The 15,439-nt window shown below is 45.4% G+C and overlaps 1 protein-coding gene across 1 annotated transcript; it reads left to right on the top strand.

Moving 5' to 3' along the window:
• Positions 1-5,546: 5,546 nt before the first annotated feature.
• Positions 5,547-13,633, top strand: LOC119173236 (tubulin alpha-8 chain). The gene is made up of 3 exons (XM_075889863.1): positions 5,547-5,833; positions 12,013-12,540; positions 13,134-13,633. The coding sequence occupies exons 1-3, from the start codon at positions 5,765-5,767 to the stop codon at positions 13,431-13,433; spliced, it is 897 nt and encodes a 298-aa protein (XP_075745978.1). The 5' UTR covers positions 5,547-5,764; the 3' UTR covers positions 13,434-13,633.
• The last annotated feature ends 1,806 nt before the right edge of the window (positions 13,634-15,439 follow it).

The following is a 15,439-nucleotide window of genomic DNA, read 5'->3' as shown; positions in this document are numbered from 1 at the left end:
TTCTCGCGCCATAACTATCGTCATGCCATACCAACTAGCCCAAGCTGCCACACTTCTAAATTTAAAAAGCGGCTGTAGGCGCGATGGAAGGGCTTTATAGTCGCTCGCACTGGCACTCTCGAGTGCGATAAAAGGTCATGGTGGCCGCCATCTTCGGGTACCCACCACAGCGAAGCTGTCTGTGACGTCACGTGCAACTTATGTACTCGCAAGGTGCGGCCGCTGCACGTGCGGAGAGTCGAAGCACTTGCTTTAAACGCGAGTCCTTGTTGCTCGTGCGGAAAATGTGTAATAAAAATAGCTTGCAGTGTGTCGGTATACCTATGATCTCACATTTCGTGACCGAAAACTAGCCCACGGTTGTTGGCCGCCTAAGATCTAATGGCGTGTCTAAAAGAATTATGAAAAGTTTACACATGCCCTCGCGTGACTAGAAGACCAAACGCCCAGAAAGCTGCTAGATTCAGTGAAACATGACTCTGCCCGACGAGAAGACATGCAATTTGTTTGTAGTGTTTATTTGCGTGTATTCAAGGCAGAAAATCAAGAAGCCGAGTGAAAACGCCGAAAAATTTAAATGCCGAAAAATTTAAATGCCGAAAAATAAGTATACAGAGAAGATAAAACACCGGGAACTATACCTGAACGATGCTGAAAACCACGTGAATTTTGATTGATTCGGAGAAAAATGCACGAAGACGCAGTGTAGTGTGCTCCCAGAAGAGAAAAGCTAAACTTATTTGCAGGGACTGTTATGTTTATATGTTTATATGTTTATATGTTTGACAAGAAAGTAGGTTCTGCCGCACCATGGTGGTCTAAAGATTATGGCGCTCAATTGCTAAGCCGAAGGTCACGAGACCACACCCTGGCTACGGCTGCCGCATTTTCGATGAAGACGAAAGTATTTGAGGTTCGTCTAGTTAAATTCAGGTTCACGTCAAAGAAGAACCACAGGAATAATAATAATAATAATAATAATAATAATAATAATAATAATAATAATAATAATAATAATAATAATAATAATATTATTATTATTATTATTATTATTATTATTATTATTATTATTATTATTATTATTATTATTATTATTATTATTATTATTATTATACGGAAGTAAATTCTTGATGCTAGTATTCTGGATTCGAGATGCGGTGTGAGACGTGAGGAAAATGCAGCGCCCAAGAGATTACAGAGGTTCCTGTAGGAGGTAATGCCGTAATCTCCAATGAAGTGATTGATGCTTTTCTGGCTCATCGCCTCCTATATATAGAGGAGTGAACAAGCTGGACTCGAAGACAACGTCGAGGAAGTGATTAGAGACAATGACCACCGCTGACAGAGCAAGAGACCAGGGTTTACAATAGCGCCCCCCCCCTCCCCCCTCCGTTTCGGAAAAGGCACGCGTGGTGGTATGCCGCCAGCATGGTTGGCGTGATGCACGAAAATCCGCTTTGTTGCGGTACAGTTTTTATTGGCCAAACAGGCCAATGCATAAACGAGAGAATTAGGGAGCATGAACTTTCTGTGGAAAATAGACTTTCGGCCCATTTGCATGTGCAACTGTGGTTTCTGTAAGTGTGAGCCTGGGTTTTCCAGTCACCGGTTCTTAGAAAGAGTTATGATAAAGGTTGAAGGGTAAATCCTGAAAGCACACTACATTAAAAAAAGGAAGATATGCGTGTTAATGATATCTGTTGCTCTGCAAGGTGGGGAATTCATTTTTTAGGATTTTTTGTATAGCGGCTTTCTTGTAATTATTTACTTTTTTGTCAATCTGATGACGTTTCCTGAGGAGCATGTGAAGTGATCACCGCTCGCATGGCTGCTTCGGTTATATATGCCGCTGATGTTCTGAGAATGAAGTTAGTTGTGAGTTACGCCCTTGCGGTTCTGTCCTTATTTGTTCTTCCTTGATGGTACGCGTATTTTTTTATTTGTATTTCTGTAAGTACGTATTTCCTACCCAAACAAAATGATTTATTAAGCCAAGGCTAACGTGAAAATTATTTCACAGCTTCCCTATAGGCAGAAATAGTTTTTTTTTCCATTCCATTCCCTACAAACAACCAGTACGATATCGGAATTTCAAATTTTAACATAACGTGTTTGTATGAAGTGCAATATGGATTGCATACGCTTGACGTCATTGTCATAGCTTCACAATGTACTCGTTTACCAACATGCCAACTTTGACGTAAAGGCAGCATAATCACAGCGCGTTCAATATGCGTCGATCAATCAATCAATCAGTTTATTATCAATATGATAACGATGCGGCGAGAATTTTGTTGGCCTCTGTTTGTCAATAACAAGAAAATTTTCGACAGCGCTGAAATAAACGTGTTTGCGCGAAACAAGAGCGGACATAGGCAAGCTGTGTCCTCGCACTGTCTAAATTTTCTTGATGCATAATGAAATGCCAGCTAGGCCAAGCACTCCATTTGATCGGTTACGTCAATAACAAAATCTCAGAAACACAATGATAGCATTAACACGTGACGTCACAAACCTTGTGTGCGTCATGTGGTGCACAACATTGCAGTTTCAGTCAACGTTACTAGATCTAGTAACGTTCGTTTCAGTGACGTCTGTGCAAATCATCCATGCAATGAATCACTCATCTTTTGCATGGAATATACAGTTATGCTTTATTTCTTCTTTGAGGGCTTGAACCACATGCAAAAATAACATGGCTGTTGGAAAAAAGGTACACAGCCGGTGGAACCTTTATTCTAGCAAAATACTTTATGTTCGACCGTAGCTAGATTATGGAGGCATTTTTGTCGTTTCGGCATTTCCGTTTCAATGTTTAGCCATTTCACTTTTTCGGATTTTCTTCAATTCGGTTTTTTCTATTTTCCGTGTTTTATGTTGTAGCATTCCGATCATTCGCCATTTTCAATTTCAGTGTTTTGAATGCCTATAAAAAGCCTAAAATTAAGGGGCTGAATTATGTCAATGCTGATTTTGGGAACACCCTAAATTATAATGCCTAAGAACTTAATGCTAGGAAACATAGGGAACAACGCAATTGTTTTTCTCTTAACAGTTTTCGCTGGTGGTCCGGCCTTTTTCGGAGGACGTAAGTGAAATTTCACATCCCGCTGCAGAGGGCTGCAAACCAGTTTGGGGGCCAGAAAAAAAAAGGAAAGAAAAATTTGGAGAAAGTACCAGCAAAAGAAGCGGCAGTGACTATGGCTTTGCTGAAATGTTTCTCAGTGACAAGAAAAAAAAAAAAAAACGGGAGGTGGAGTGCCGCCGGAAGCGGGCGGGTTGTCCATGCATTGTTCCTATTTTTTTTTCTTTCTTTTCTTCTTACCTTTCTCTTTTACTTCCACTACCCCTTCCCCGTGCCAACTTGTTGAGGTGTCATCGTTATGATAGACAGTTACGGGCGGCACTTTTCTCTTCCTTTCCATTTACATAACCACATCGAGGAGGAGATGAAATGACCACCTGACGAAACGACTCAAGAAAAGAGGGAAACTTAAAAAAAAAAATTCCACTTCTTCTGATCACACACATGGGCTGAGTTCAAGCGCATGTTGTTCGGTCACTCGGTGATTCATCCACGGCACCAAGCCGTACACTCCAAAGTGGATACATACATACGACCCGCTCCACCTCTAGGAAAGCGTTGACCACGGTAAAACTCAAAATAATTGAATAGAGAATCTTTAAGAGATAAACACACGAGCATAAAAACAACATAAAAAAGAAATCGACTCCATTGATCCTTCAACCAGTAACGCCTTCAACCAGTAGTGGGGCACAACCCAACATCAGCGTGCCACCACTCGTTAAAGGCAACGCTTCTCCTTCATTCGATAAATAGGAATAATAAAGGCGAAACAATGATTGAGCATTCCCAAATAGTACCAAATTACGCAACATTCACGCGATACCCCCGCCATTCTGCGACTCACTTACTCGAGTTCCCCCGCGAGAAGATTACGGGCGACTTTTTTTGCGAAGAAGCTACACCCGAAGGGTCACTCTGGACAAGATTGAGAGTTAGTGCATACGCTGCATGCTTAATGCATTTACAAACTTCCATTGAATCATTAGGAGCCAAGCTCCTTAGGCCCGCACCTCACCGTCGTCGCCATCAAAGTTCTCCTCCGCACCACTACTCCTCACACAAACCTTTTAGACCCAGGTCTATCTCGCAGCTCCAAATAGACGCTAGGTCTCCGAAGTGGACTTGGCGGCCGACGCAAGAACCATACAGGGAGGAGGAGGACAAACATTTATTCGGCACCATATACGTATAGCTGATGTTCAGCGTGCAAGAGTCCACTGTTGGTCATGCAGCCTGGAGACCTTGGTCCCATAGAGTTTCCTAATATACACTAGAGGGAACTCTGGCGCTGTCTATGGGAGCTGCAACGCACGGCGCTTCAGCGGGTATGGGAATGATGGGTAGTACACACATTTGTCTAATTTTCGTACTTCTGGCCTGCTTCTGGCTCCGTATGTGTTCTTGTGGCTTGGAGCTGCTTTTTACGGGAAAAAAATTAGCAAATGTTCAACGTTTGCGCTTCACAACCTTATTCCTTTAGGCTTACCGTTTCGGATCGGGTCACAAAGTTCTAAAAGGTTCGTTCTTCCCTTCAAAACAAAACCGTAACCAGCAATAATAAACGAAGCCGCAAGTACGATTCGCTGCGCGCATGTACGAAGACTATAGGCAAATGTGTGTACTATACCCATTATTCCCATGGTCGCTGAACGGTCGCAGCACCAGAGTCCCCTCTAGTTAATTTTAGGAAACTCTATGCTTGGTCCCTGGCAGCTGCCTCTGCCCACTCTCTGGCTCACACTTCTGTTTCCGGGTCGGGGCTGAGCAGCGTAGTCTCCCACTGCTGAGGTATATGCGCAAACTGAGGATTATCAATTTTCTGTAATTTAGGACAGCCCCTGAGGACGCAGTGAAGATTTGCGTCCTCTCTTTGGCTGAGTTTGCAATAACACAGTTCCATCTTGCGCCATGCCTCACGCGTTCACAAATCACGCATGACGTTCGGAGAAAGCGAGCACAGAAAAACAAACAATGCGTCTCAAGCGGCTTCTCCTCGCGAGTCTCGGCTCGCTGCGGCATGAGCGTCGCCTGAGCCCGGTACAGGCCGCCGGGTTCAGCACGGGTTCTAAAAGCATTGGTGCTGTACGGGTTTTAGAAGCATTGCCCCCCTGAGTGTTATGCACCTGATCTCGCTGTTGGCTTTCACGAAAGCCAACAGCGAGATCAGGTGCATAACACTCATCGGTTGTAACGAACACGCAACAACTGCTTGTTTTGATTCGGGACGTTGCTGGCAGTAAAGTACTCCCGACCAACTGTGCAGGGTCAGTTAAGGGTGAAGTTTGAGGGGCTACGAAGTGATTTGTTGCACCAATTCTTAAATTTGGAAGTTTACTGGGCTATTGGGCGTATAGTGCATGAATCATTTATTACAATGCAGTAATTAAGGCACCAGCTCATAGAACTGATGCAGTCAGTATACTGAGACGATGTAGTCTTGTAGTGATCGTCTTTCCCTATCAATGCAGGCAGCTGTTCCACCCCGAGCAGCTGATCACTGGAAAGGAGGACGCGGCCAACAGCTATGCTCGAGGTCACTACACCATCGGCAAGCAGATTGTGGATCCGGTGCTGGGCCGGATCAGGAAGCTGGCAGACCAGTGCACGGGTCTGCAGGGTTTCCTCATCTTCCGCAGCTTCGGAGGTGGCACTGGCTCGGGCTTCACCTCGCTCCTCATGGAGCGCCTCTCGGTGGAGTACGGCAAGAAGTCCAAACTCGAGTTTGCCATCTACCCAGCCCCACAGGTACACAGTTCTACAAACGCATTGCAGTAAAACTAAAAGCTGGGCGTGTTTGTATCTGTTGCAGTGTTTCGCAGGGCACTGTTTCGTGGTTTGTTCGCGTGTCACGTGTCTTGGGCCGCAGATGCGGTATGCTGGTTCTCGGTTACTTATATATGTTTTGTTCCTTTCAAAAATAAATAATCGAGAGTTAGCGCTTGTATGTCTCTTTCTTGTCCCTGCGTTTTGTGCGCGCTAAAGAAAAGTTAAAATATGGACTTTCTGCAAACCTACTATGTTGCGCTGTAGCATTGCGATAACTCAGATATTATCCACGCACTATGGAGGTGTCGGCGGCCCGGCTTTCTGGTTCGGCTGCTGGTTAATCTTGTTGGGCTAGGATACAGTGTCTAGAAATATACTGGCTAGTGTGCTGAGCGCGGGCTAGGAGATGGCCCCGCAGCTGATGACTGCCGGCAGCGCCCGCATGGTGCGCTGCTGTGCGAGTGGGTGCACTTGCGTTCAATTGCGCTCCGCAAGCGCCGCGAAGCGTGCAGGAGGCCGAGCCGCGCGAGGCCAACTATTATTTTGCTGCATTTTCGGAGTGTTTTTTTTTACATAATGCTTTATTGTATAAGAACTACTCTATTGCTTTCACAGTAATGGCGTTTTGCAATACCAAAATGAAGATCATTTCGTGGCATACATTTCGCCATCTGCTACTTGCCCGCAAAAAAAAAAAAAAAATAGAGACGCAGATCTCACGTAACTTGGGAATCAATGCTACGCAAGGTGACTCTGTTGTAATTTTATATTAGGTGAAACATTATGAAGTGGCGCTAAATATATGCAAGAAATTGGATAGTGAACACTGGAACCAGCATTGGCGTTTCACGAACATTCGGCTCTTCTTGCAAAGTATTTCGAAGACCCTAAGTTAAGGGGGTGATCGTGAGGGCACCCGGACGTAGGCGATTTGATAGATAGATAGATAGATAGATAGATAGATAGATAGATAGATAGATAGATAGATAGATAGATAGATAGATAGATAGATAGATAGATAGAAGAATTATCACAGAAGACCCTAAAACCTTTACCTCTTAGCCTGCATGCCATTAGGATTCGAGTGAAAACAAAGAATGATAACATGCCAATGAATAGTCTGACACTCACCGCATATGATACTCAAAGCGTTGTTGGAAAGGGAGTCCGACGTTGACATGGGGGAAAAACTATGTGAATGAAATTCGAAAGGGTATTTTCAATTTTTTAGATAAATAATATTTGAAATTTTGCCTAAACGGCGATTTCATTGCCGACACCGTTCACCCTAATCCGAAAAGTATTTCGATGGAGTCACTCTCAGAATGCTTTTCTCACACGACAGCCTTCGGATTCAGCCTTTTGTCTGCCCAGGAACTTCCAGGAACTTTTTATCTGGCTTACCAGGCTTCAAAGCTTTTTTTTTTTTTTCGTGCTGCTCCTCAGGTGAATAGCAGAACCTATAAAAACATATTTTGTGCATTAGTCAAGTATGAAATGATGCGAGAACAAGACTTTTTAAAGCCAGCGTGAGAAAGACACAATGTAGGCTTCACTTACAGAATTTTAATTGAGTTTAATAGAGCAGCACATTTTAGAAATCTTAATCACGGTAGCAGGAGTGCAGGACCTCTAACTTTAAGCTTTTGAATATATTGGCGAGAAATCTGAATATACGCAATTCTCTGTTATGAATTTGTTTCCACCTATAATTTATACACATTTTAAGATCTTCTAATTACAGCTTCTAATTACACAATAGATGAAGAGAGCTTCTTAGATGACTACATGAAAATTTCAAGTAGCTAAAACATTGCTTTCCAGATGCCCATTATGCCTACACACAGGCCAACAATGCTAAGTGAGTGAAATTAATAATTTGCTCACCATGTATGTCAAAGATCCGCCACATGCTGCGATTCCAGCTGGCCCCATCACAGGTCACGGAGTCAACATACAAGCCCGCTCGTTCAGCCAGGACGGTGCACTCTACTATGATTTTTGCAAGCGCAGCTGCTTGAACATTGCCTTTCGAGGCAAAAACGCCAAGTATTTGTGTCCAACTCCCTGAAAAATGCGCAAGAACAATGATGGTGCAAGATTACCATGTTACTTATGTCATGTGTTTAACAGTAGTCTCTTTTTAAAACAACTTACCGGTGTAGGGTTGAAACAGCACAACCATCCCGTGGTCTGCAAGCACACCCTTGTGGTTACTCAGGGTCCACCAGCTCGACATTTCGCTTCTGTTGTTTATGGTGCATTCAGACGACGGATCAAATCCCGATGTGGCGGGACGGGCGGCGCGTCACGTGACCTCACATCAGCGATTCCCCTCGTCCGCGACTCGTCCGCGCGGCTCGCGGGCGGATGAACCCAACCTGTTTCTCACATCGGGATTCTGGCGGGGGAGAGCCGGTACTTCAGCGGAATAGCTTGGGGTCGGTGGCAACCAGTACACTTTTCGTCTGCTCGCGGCATGTCCTCCATGGCTCGCGGACAACTGCATGACTGGTCGGCATCATCTACGCTTGAGCATTGTTTACTTAGCTTCCGGAGACTTAGCTTCCGGAGACTTGGTTGCAAATGTTTCTCACCTTTCGTTTCACCGCCTTTTAGGTACAAGATGTGTCGGATAATCTTCGAAGACCGTAGGCACAGCATCGGGCGTCAGACGTGGCTTGTCTCGGGCGATTTCGTTGACGACACCGTTCACTGTAGTCTGAAAATATCGTTCGATGTAGCCACTCTCAAAATGTCTTTCACACACGACAGCCTTCGGCGTCAGTCTCCTGTCTGCCCTCTTGATTTTGCTCTCCCATTCTGCAAGCCGTGCTGGGTCCGTCGGTGCGGTGAACAAAGACACCTTTTCCTCGCTCGAACGATATCCGCTCCGGCACAGCGGAACAAAACACGTCCTTTCTTTGCATTGCCGCTTAGCCTTCAACATCTCAGGACGTTGCTGCCCACATTTTGCGACGACGAACTTGACACTACAACAGGTCGAACACTGACAGCTGTCAAACGCTGAGCAAAGCATGGGACGACAGGAGCTTGGCGGCTCTCATGCACCCACTCGTCCGGCAGCGCCACTTGCGGCCACTGCGCGCAGTCATCACGTGCGGGGCCACGCTCTCTCGTACGGAATGCGCGCGCTCCGCACACTAGCCAGTATATTCTAGGCACTATAGCTAGGAGCTGCTTCATGTCAGCTGTCCACGCCAGTGTGTCAAACAGCATACCTGTCCCCAGCCGTGTGGCAGATTTGGGCTGCACTCCTGCATATTTTTGTTCTTCGCGTAGTCAATACATCGCATCCGAGGAGAGACCATGCAGAAGACGTCACCCTTGCACACCAATTTGTTGTGAAAGCGCATCGTTTGCATGCTGTGTTGATTTGTAGTTTTTGCTTGATTTAAGTCGGCTGCCACCACTTTTCTGCATTGCATCTCGAATATCATTATTATTACTAGTTTATTTAAGGCACACCTGTTCTACTGCCACTTGGTTCTTTTCGTGCTGATACCAAAGACGTAGCATCAGTATAGTCAAAGAGTACTCTTTAATTTAGCAACTTGTAGCTCAATGTATATCCTCTTCAGACCCGAGTGAATTTTTCGCCACACAGGTGAAATCAAAACACATTTTTGGAACATCTACATATACTTTATTGCATCAGAAAAATATTGCAACTTTAGCATGAACAGATTTCACACACCAGGATGTGCATTATAATGCACACTGGGTCTCAGCACATAAGAAAGTGTCAAAATTCACTTTTATCTGAAATTCACTGCTGCTACCAAAAGTGCCATCATTTCATGTGAAATTGCTTGTAGCAGTTCCGCGCGGTTGTAATGCAGAGAAATATGTTACATGTTGTGCATCGAAACTTTGTTCGCTGCGAACATCCTGGGTTTCGGCACCTCGATGACGATCCTTGGTTCACCAGTTCTGGCATGTGGTCTGCTTTAGTTGTTCTTTTCGGCTCAGGAGGCAGGGGCACAACCTTAGCTTTTAGCACTTTGCATGGAGGCTCATAATCTCCAGATTCTTCGCTACACCTGGTTTTTGACAACAGGTAGTGTGCAAGCGACATCTTGAACTCGAGCAGTCCAAGGATGTTTTTCTTTGGCACATGAAGAAGAGCAGAGTCTTCTTTGTACTGCAGCCAAGAGTTCACAGCTGCAAGATCACAAACAAAAATTATGGTCCTGACAGTCCACTTTACAGGCTTAGCATCCTGTCTGACATGTCCACCCCGCCCATGTTGCGGTTGTACTCCTCCACCACGGCAGGGCGAGGAACGTCTTGGTACACCTTCTCCTTTTTGGACCATCTGCTGCACTGCCCAAATGGTTCCTCACCAACGTGATTTGAGGCAAATGTGATGACCTTGTTGTCCAGCCATTTCACTAAGCAGGTACCCGTGGAGACATTCACGGTTTGTGAACTCGTTCCTCTACCTCGCTTGGATAGGCATTTGTCGTCCTCGAGATTTGCTGTTTTGGGTACACGATTTTTCATAATCGTACCCGTTCCTCGAAGATTCAGTTTTCCAAGCTGTTCAATAAGTGGCAATGTCGTAAAATATCGGTCAAAAAAGAGCGATGTCCCACTAGGCAGTGTTTTTGCAAAGACTTGCACAACATTTGGCCCGAGCCCAATGTCCGGGCTATTGCCAATCTTGAGGAAAGTTTTCCCCTGGTAAATGTCGAAATCCAAGACGAGTCCACTGGGGCTGGCAATCACGAAGTTTTTCAAGCCTGTAGGGTGAGGCTTTCCAGGCACATACTGCTTCAGTGTAGTGACGCCTGTAAATGGTATTATTTGTTCGTCAATACACACGGAAGGTGGTCTTGGGAGCTTCCGGCATGCTGCTTGGACCTCGTTTAAGATCGGTCGGACCTTCCAGAGACGATCGTTCTTTTGGTCTTGTTCGGTATAGTCAAGATCATTAACAACTTTGAAGTTGCTGCGAAGCATGAAAAACCGGTCTCGGGTGAAGACGTCGGCAATGGCAGGCACCCTTGTGCCCCGTGCCCAATAGAGACGCATCTGTGGGTAGCCAAGACAGCTCATCATCAACGTCGCACCCAGAAAATTCTGCATTTCGGAACATGAGGAATTAAGAACTTTCCCCGTCTTTAGGTGGAACGCGACAGCTGTCTTTTCCTGCATAGTTTCAAACGCGGCGTCTGACAAGTATTGTCGGAAATAGTCATTTGGCCGCCAATGCTGTCTGACATCGGGTGACGTGTCCGGTGCACACCGCGCGTCGCTGATGGCCGAGTCAAATGAGACTCCTCTTCTCCACGCAGCGTCTCGAGAGCGCGTACTGCTCGAATTCTGCTCTTCTTCCTCCTCACTGGATACATCTGTAAAGAACGCTCCCCATCAGTCAAAATGAACAACTTTGGTACACCTATAAAAATGGTTAGTGTATCGCTTACCATCGGAGCACTGCATCACCGGCGCGGCATTAACGACAACAAAAGAGGGGTCGTCCACTTCATCATCGGACAATTCTATGTCTGAAGTGTCGTTGCTGGCTATTGCTTCCAGGACCCGCTCCGCTTCTTTATCACTGAGTCCTATGTGAAATAAAAGCCGAAGTATTACGCCAAAGAGTAATCAAACGCATGAAAACATTAGATGCACACGCTGGCATACATAGGCATTGAGACCGAGTGTGCATTGCAATGTACACTCCAAGAAAACAGCTTGTGGAAACAAAAATACAGGCCTTTAATGTTGCGTACCATGCAGGAATTACTCCTCAGCACTTAACAACTAGACTATAACAATATTTACAAATCAATACATGACCAGTAGTGAGTATAATGCAACTTACTTGGACGCCGCGAGTAGAATGTCGAAGTCGAGAAAGACGCCATGTTTGACAGCGCAGAACTCAGCTCCCTCTGTACTATGTCTCCTGTATTTTTCACCAGATGGCAGCACATGATGGGTGATGCGATCGCACATGCATTTTTTGCTACAGAAGTGGCGCGAAATTCAAAATTGAGGTTGAAACAATTGTGCATTTTAATGTACGCGGGGTCTGAAGAGGATATGCAAATTGTCGATGAAGTGTTCTGAGTGAAGCGTCTGACATCAATGTGGGCTCATTCTCGCTTTACCTCCTGTCATTACAGGTCTCCACAGCAGTCGTGGAACCTTATAACTCAATCCTCACCACGCAAACCACCTTCGAGCATTCCGACTGCGCGTTCATGGTCGACAACGAGGCAATCTACGACATCTTCCGCCGCAACCTCGACATTGAAAGACCCAGCTACACGAATCTGAACGGGCTCATCGGCCAGATCGTCTTCTCTATCACTGCCTCTCTGAGGTTTGATTGTGCCCTAAACGTCGACCTGACGGAGTTCCAGACCAACTTGGTGCCCTACCCTCACATCCACTTCCCCCTCGTCACCTATTCTCCGGTAATTTCTCCCGAGAAGGCCTACCACGAACAGCTCACGGTCTCCGAGATCACGAACGCCTGTTTCGAGCCCGCCAACCAGATGGTCAAGTGCGACCCCCGCCGTGGAAAGTACATGGCCTGCTGTCTCCTGTACAGAGGGGATGTCGTGCCAAAAGATGTAAACGCAGCTATTGCGGCCGTTAAAAAGAAGCGCTCAGTCCAGTTTGTGGACTGGTGTCCCACCGGATTTAAGGTGCGCTATACTATACCGCGGCCAGTTTTAGTGCATCGCGGTTAGTCTAATTGAGAAGTACTTAATGGACGAAACATTAATGAGGACTAGCAAACAGTGACAAAAAAGTATAAGGGATGTTGTTTGTGAATGACTGAATTGATTTGGGAATCTTGGAAAATTAGGTGCATGGATTAAGGAAATCTGGCAGTGCAAACTGAAATTCGAGAGAAATGAGCTCCGTCTTGTAATCTCATTTTCCCCCTCGTTCAATTTGAGCTCAAATGTTTTCTTTAGAACTTCAATGGAACTTTAAAAGGGATACTTTTTGTCAGAGATACACATTTGTAGAGTGAAACAACGAAACTACTTATATTATCCTTAAACATTCTGGTATTGGTGTTCATTATACAGTTTTATTTCGATCCTTCACTGTCTGCGATCCAAAAATAATTCCGGCTGGTTTCATATTTCTCTGAAACGACTGTTGGTACTGCTGTTGGAGAACAGCTTGCGTACATGTAGGCTGTAAGGCTCACCTTTGGTGTACATACAGTGATCTGTTGCTTCGTGCGTTCTCTGGTGTTAATTATTGAACCTGGTTTGTATCGCAGGTTGGCATCAATTACCAGCCTCCAACTGTTGTACCCGGTGGTGACCTCGCCAAGGTCCAGCGTGCTGTATGCATGCTTTCGAACACAACGGCCATTGCCGAGGCCTGGAGCCGTCTCAACCACAAATTTGACCTGATGTACGCCAAACGGGCCTTTGTCCACTGGCACGTCGGTGAAGGCATGGAGGAAGGAGAATTCTCTGAAACCAGGGAGGACCTTGCCGCTCTCGAAAATGATTGCGAGGAGATAGCCGTCGACTATGCCGAGGGTGATGAAGAAGAGGGCGGACAAGAGTTTTAAAAAGGGGTTGGAGCCCTCCTGCTCGGGGTCGTGGAACACAAGAGCAGTTGTTTGTTCTCATATTGCAGCACTTGGTTCGGCCTGGCTACTGCCTACAGGATGTAAAAAAAGTTGCTGTAGCCTTCAATGGTCTCGATTATCAAAGCACACGAAAGTGACCCTCAAGCCTCTGGCGATTCACACACTTCCTTTTTCAGTTGTTTTTCCAGACACATCACGCGGACAGGTGGCGAGATTGACGGGTACGCTCGTTACTTTATTTCGCACTGGACGAACACACGTGTGTACATGTGTTCGAGTCTTTGCAATAGTCATCGCAACGATTGTCAACGCAAATACAGCTTTCGGAGGCATACCTGGCAAGCGAACCAGTGTATCTCTGAATTCCAGGTGCCGTAGATTTTTTGCAGTGCACCATTCCATTGTGTGTCCTCTTTGTTTGAATCTTTCGCAGCCATTGCGGGCGTCTGTGTTCAATGCTGCGTTTCACCATTCTGTTCCGCGTCATGACGTCAATAATTGCGTCAGAAGGGCGAATCGATGGCGCACTACCAAGCTGCCACAATGAGTGTTTAAAACAAATTAGGCAAATGTTACCTGTATGTTATGTCGATCTTCATTTCTGTCAGATGTGCCGTCTGAGATGACTCGCTTAATGGCAAGCAACATTTACGAAGACGAAACGAGTCATCATGACAGTGCATACATGCATTGCAATCGGCATAGAACAAATGACAGGGCGAACGCATATACAGCATTAGCGCGGGATATTTGATGGTAACCTTTTGCCAGCAACGTGATGGACTACGAATAATGGTCCAGCATCAAGAGATTGAGCATTGACACATTTTCCTCTGTATCGATTGATTGATTGATTTGTGGGGTTTAACGTCCCAAAACCACCATTTGATTATGAGAGACGCCGTAGTGGAGGGCTCCGGAAATTTTGACCACCTGGGGTTCTTTAACGTGCACCCAAATCTGAGTACACGGGCCTACAACATTTCCGCCTCCATCGGAAATGCAGCGCCGCAGCCGGCAATCGAACCCGCGACCTGCTGGTCAGCAGCCGAGTACTTTAGCCACTAGACCACCGCGGCGGGGCTTTTCCTCTGTATCCGATGTCCTGTGATGACATATGTAGACTTACCATTTCATCTTACTGAATCCTTGATTGAATACATACCTTAATCCACTCGTACATTATTTCAGTACATCAGACCTGCGATCAACTTTCGTAGTTATGAGCAATTTTTGATCACTATTCAGCTTTCATGTGATGTAAAAGTTGCAAGTGAATTGCTCATTATTGTGGTCCCGTGGGAGCGTGCTCAAGAAAAAGAATAGGGTAGGTTATACTTCATATCGCAATTGTATCGTAAATTTACGATGGGGGCGAAGCTAGGAAAGTTTTTTTTTCTGTGGGAGAGGGGTGGATGTATGAGGGGGGGGGGCAATTTTAGACCACCCAATAATGTAGGTTCGTACGTGTGTCTGTATGGGTGCGTTCATTTATACTACGAAAAATGGGAAAACTTCTGGGAGGATGAGGATGGGAATCTTCCCTCGATCGCTTGAGATAGGGTGGCTTACTTGAGGGGAGACGCGTAATTGCAGTGTGGCTAAAGTAGCACATATAATAGGATGAACACCAGATACGTACAGGACACAGCGCTGGCTATCAATTGATTTTTCTTATATTGGAAATACAGAGAATGTATATAGCAGGCGGATAAATAACAAAAAAGATACACAAATTTACGCTAGCGAGTTTCTCGGCGCACAGGTATCGATTCAGATGAGGGTTAACTTACAAGATGCGGCGAAAGCATATCTAAAAATTGAGCACGAGCGAAATGGCTTTTTAATATTGGTGGTAGTAGTTTTCTAGATTCGTTTTCACTTGCCTATACAAAACTATTTTTTTGTTATACTGTGGTTATTGGTTTTTTAATTGATTTACGTTATGTAGCAGTGTCCAGGGATACCATCCTCGCGAGAACAAG

The sequence above is a fragment of the Rhipicephalus microplus genome, chromosome 3 (genome assembly GCF_043290135.1).
Source record: "Rhipicephalus microplus isolate Deutch F79 chromosome 3, USDA_Rmic, whole genome shotgun sequence".
NCBI lineage: Eukaryota > Metazoa > Arthropoda > Arachnida > Ixodida > Ixodidae > Rhipicephalus > Rhipicephalus microplus.
This window is presented reverse-complemented; position numbering and strand designations above follow the sequence as displayed.

Excerpts from the sequence above, each read along its gene's own strand:
- LOC119173236 (XM_075889863.1), top strand. The coding sequence starts at position 5,765 with ATGGAGCGCCTCTCGGTGGAGTACGGCAAGAAGTCCAAACTCGAGTTT. Across the intron at positions 5,834-12,012 it reads CCATCTACCCAGCCCCACAG|GTCTCCACAGCAGTCGTGGA; the intron begins GTACACAGTTCT and ends CTGTCATTACAG. Across the intron at positions 12,541-13,133 it reads GGTGTCCCACCGGATTTAAG|GTTGGCATCAATTACCAGCC; the intron begins GTGCGCTATACT and ends TTTGTATCGCAG.